The sequence below is a fragment of the Penaeus vannamei genome, chromosome 29 (genome assembly GCF_042767895.1).
Source record: "Penaeus vannamei isolate JL-2024 chromosome 29, ASM4276789v1, whole genome shotgun sequence".
Taxonomy (NCBI): domain Eukaryota; kingdom Metazoa; phylum Arthropoda; class Malacostraca; order Decapoda; family Penaeidae; genus Penaeus; species Penaeus vannamei.
In genome coordinates, this window is record NC_091577.1 from 28,090,038 (window position 1) to 28,092,537 (window position 2,500).

The following is a 2,500-nucleotide window of genomic DNA, read 5'->3' on the forward strand; positions in this document are numbered from 1 at the left end:
AGTGGGAACCCGACGCGGCAGACTACTTGGCCTGCGCGACGGATGATATTTTCGCCAAGGTAATTTAGTCGTTGCTTTTAGGCTTTTGTTTCCATTTTATTAGTTTCAGGCTTTTGTTTCTATTTTATTAGTTTCAGGCTTTTGTTTCCATTTTATTAGTTTCAGGCTTTTGTTTCCATTTTATTAGTTTCAGGCTTTTGTTTCTATTTTATTAGTTTCAGGCTTTTATTTCCATTTTATTAGTTTCAGGCTTTTGTTTCCATTTTATTAGTTTCAGGCTTTTGTTTCCATTTTATTAGTTTCAGGCTTTTGTTTCCATTTTATTAGTTTCAGGCTTTTGTTTCTATTTTATTAGTTTCAGGCTTTTGTTTCCATTTGATTAGTTTCAGGCTTTTGTTTCCATTTTATTAGTTTCAGGCTTTTGTTTCCATTTGATTAGTTTCAGGCTTTTGTTTCCATTTTATTAGTTTCAGGCTTTTGTTTCCATTTTATTAGTTTCAAGCTTTTGTTTCCATTTTATTAGTTTCAGGCTTTTGTTTCCATTTTATTAGTTTCAGGCTTTTGTTTCCATTTTATTAGTTTCAGGCTTTTGTTTCCATTTTATTAGTTTCAGGCTTTTGTTTCCATTTTATTAGTTTCAGGCTTTTGTTTCCATTTTATTAGTTTCAGGCTTTTGTTTCCATTTTATTAGTTTCAGGCTTTTGTTTCCATTTTATTAGTTTCAGGCTTTTGTTTCCATTTGATTAGTTTCAGGCTTTTGTTTCCATTTTATTAGTTTCAGGCTTTTGTTTCCATTTTATTAGTTTCAGGCTTTTGTTTCCATTTTATTAGTTTCAGGCTTTTGTTTCCATTTTATTAGTTTCAGGCTTTTGTTTCCATTTTATTAGTTTCAGGCTTTTGTTTCCATTTTATTAGTTTCAGGCTTTTGTTTCCATTTTATTAGTTTCAGGCTTTTGTTTCCATTTTATTAGTTTCAGGCTTTTGTTTCCATTTTATTAGTTTCAGGCTTTTGTTTCCATTTTATTAGTTTCAGGCTTTTGTTTCCATTTCATTAGTTTCAGGCTTTTGTTTCCATTTTATTAGTTTCAGGCTTTTGTTTCCATTTGATTAGTTTCAGGCTTTTGTTTCCATTTTATTAGTTTCAGGCTTTTGTTTCCATTTTATTAGTTTCAGGCTTTTGTTTCCATTTTATTAGTTTCAGGCTTTTGTTTCCATTTTATTAGTTTCAGGCTTTTGTTTCTATTTTATTAGTTTCAGGCTTTTGTTTCCATTTTATTAGTTTCTCTTCTTTTCCTTGATTTATTGTTGTGTTTATTCTAGTCTTTATTGATTAGTTTTATTTCCATTTTATTAGTTTTTCTTCTTTTCCTTGATTTATTGTTGTTTTTATTCTACTCTTTATTGATTAGTTTCATTAGTTTCTTTTCTTTTCCTTGATTTATTGTTGTTGTTATTCTAGTCTTTATTGATTAGTTTTATTTGCATTTTATTAGTTTCTTTTCTTTTCCTTGATTTATTGTTGTTGTTATTCTAGTATTAATTAATTAGTTTTATTTCCATTTTATTAGTTACTTTTCTTTTCCTTGATTTATTGTTGTTGTTATACTAGACATTATTGATTAGTTTTATTCCCATTTTATTAGCTTCTTTTCTTTTCTTTGATTTATTGTTTTTATTCTAGTCTTTATTAGTTTTATTTCCATTTTATTAGTTTCTTTTCTTTTCCTTGATTTATTGTTGTTTTTATTCTAGTCTTTATTGATTAGTTTTATGTCCATTTTATTAGTTTCTTTTCTTTTCCATGATTTATTGCTGTTTTTATTCTAGTCTTTATTGATTAGTTTTATGTCCATTTTATTAGTGTCTTTTCTTTTCCTTTATTTATTATTGTTTTTATTCTAGTCTTTATTGATTAGTTTTATTTCCATTTAATTAGTTTCTCTTCTTTTCTTTGATTTATTGTTGTTTTTATTCTAGTCTTTATTGATTAGTTTTATTTCCTTTTTTTCTAGCTTGTTTTTCCTTTGTTCTCTGGTTTTATTATTATTCTGTTTTTTTTGTATTCTTGATTTTTTGTTCTCGTGTCCTTTATTTGTTGCTTATATTTCCCTCTTTTTAAATTTTTGTCTACCCTTCTTTTTTCCTCTTTATTCATTGTTTTTACCCCTATTTTAGCTTTGTCTTTGTCTTTATTCTTTGGTTTTATTTTTATTTTTTATTTTTGTCTTCCCCTTGATTTTTTATCCTTTCCTTTGTTAATTGTTTTTATTTTCCTTGTTTTTAGTTTTGTCTTTATTCATTGGTTATATTTTATTCTTATCTACCCCTCGTTCATTTTTTCCCTTTCTCTTTATTCATTTTTGGTTTATTATTCTTTTCTTATCTATATTCATGGGTTTTATCCCCCTTCTTTTTGTATTTTCCACTTCCTCCCTCTTTCTCTGTTGTTTTTACTTATTTATTTTTTCGTCTTTTTCGATTTGTGTTTTGGTGTCTGTCT

The 2,500-nt window shown here is 26.8% G+C and overlaps 1 protein-coding gene across 3 annotated transcripts in view; it reads left to right on the forward strand.

Moving 5' to 3' along the window:
- The window catches only part of Dh31-R (Diuretic hormone 31 Receptor), a 146,998-nt gene that overhangs the window by 94,978 nt on the left and 49,520 nt on the right, over positions 1 to 2,500 (forward strand). For all 3 annotated transcript variants that reach the window (XM_070142650.1, XM_070142652.1, XM_070142651.1), the window contains exon 4: positions 1 to 59. This exon is cut by the window's left edge and continues 33 nt beyond it. In XM_070142650.1, coding sequence (XP_069998751.1) covers positions 1 to 59 — 59 coding nt within the window. The remainder of the gene's footprint in view (positions 60 to 2,500) is intronic.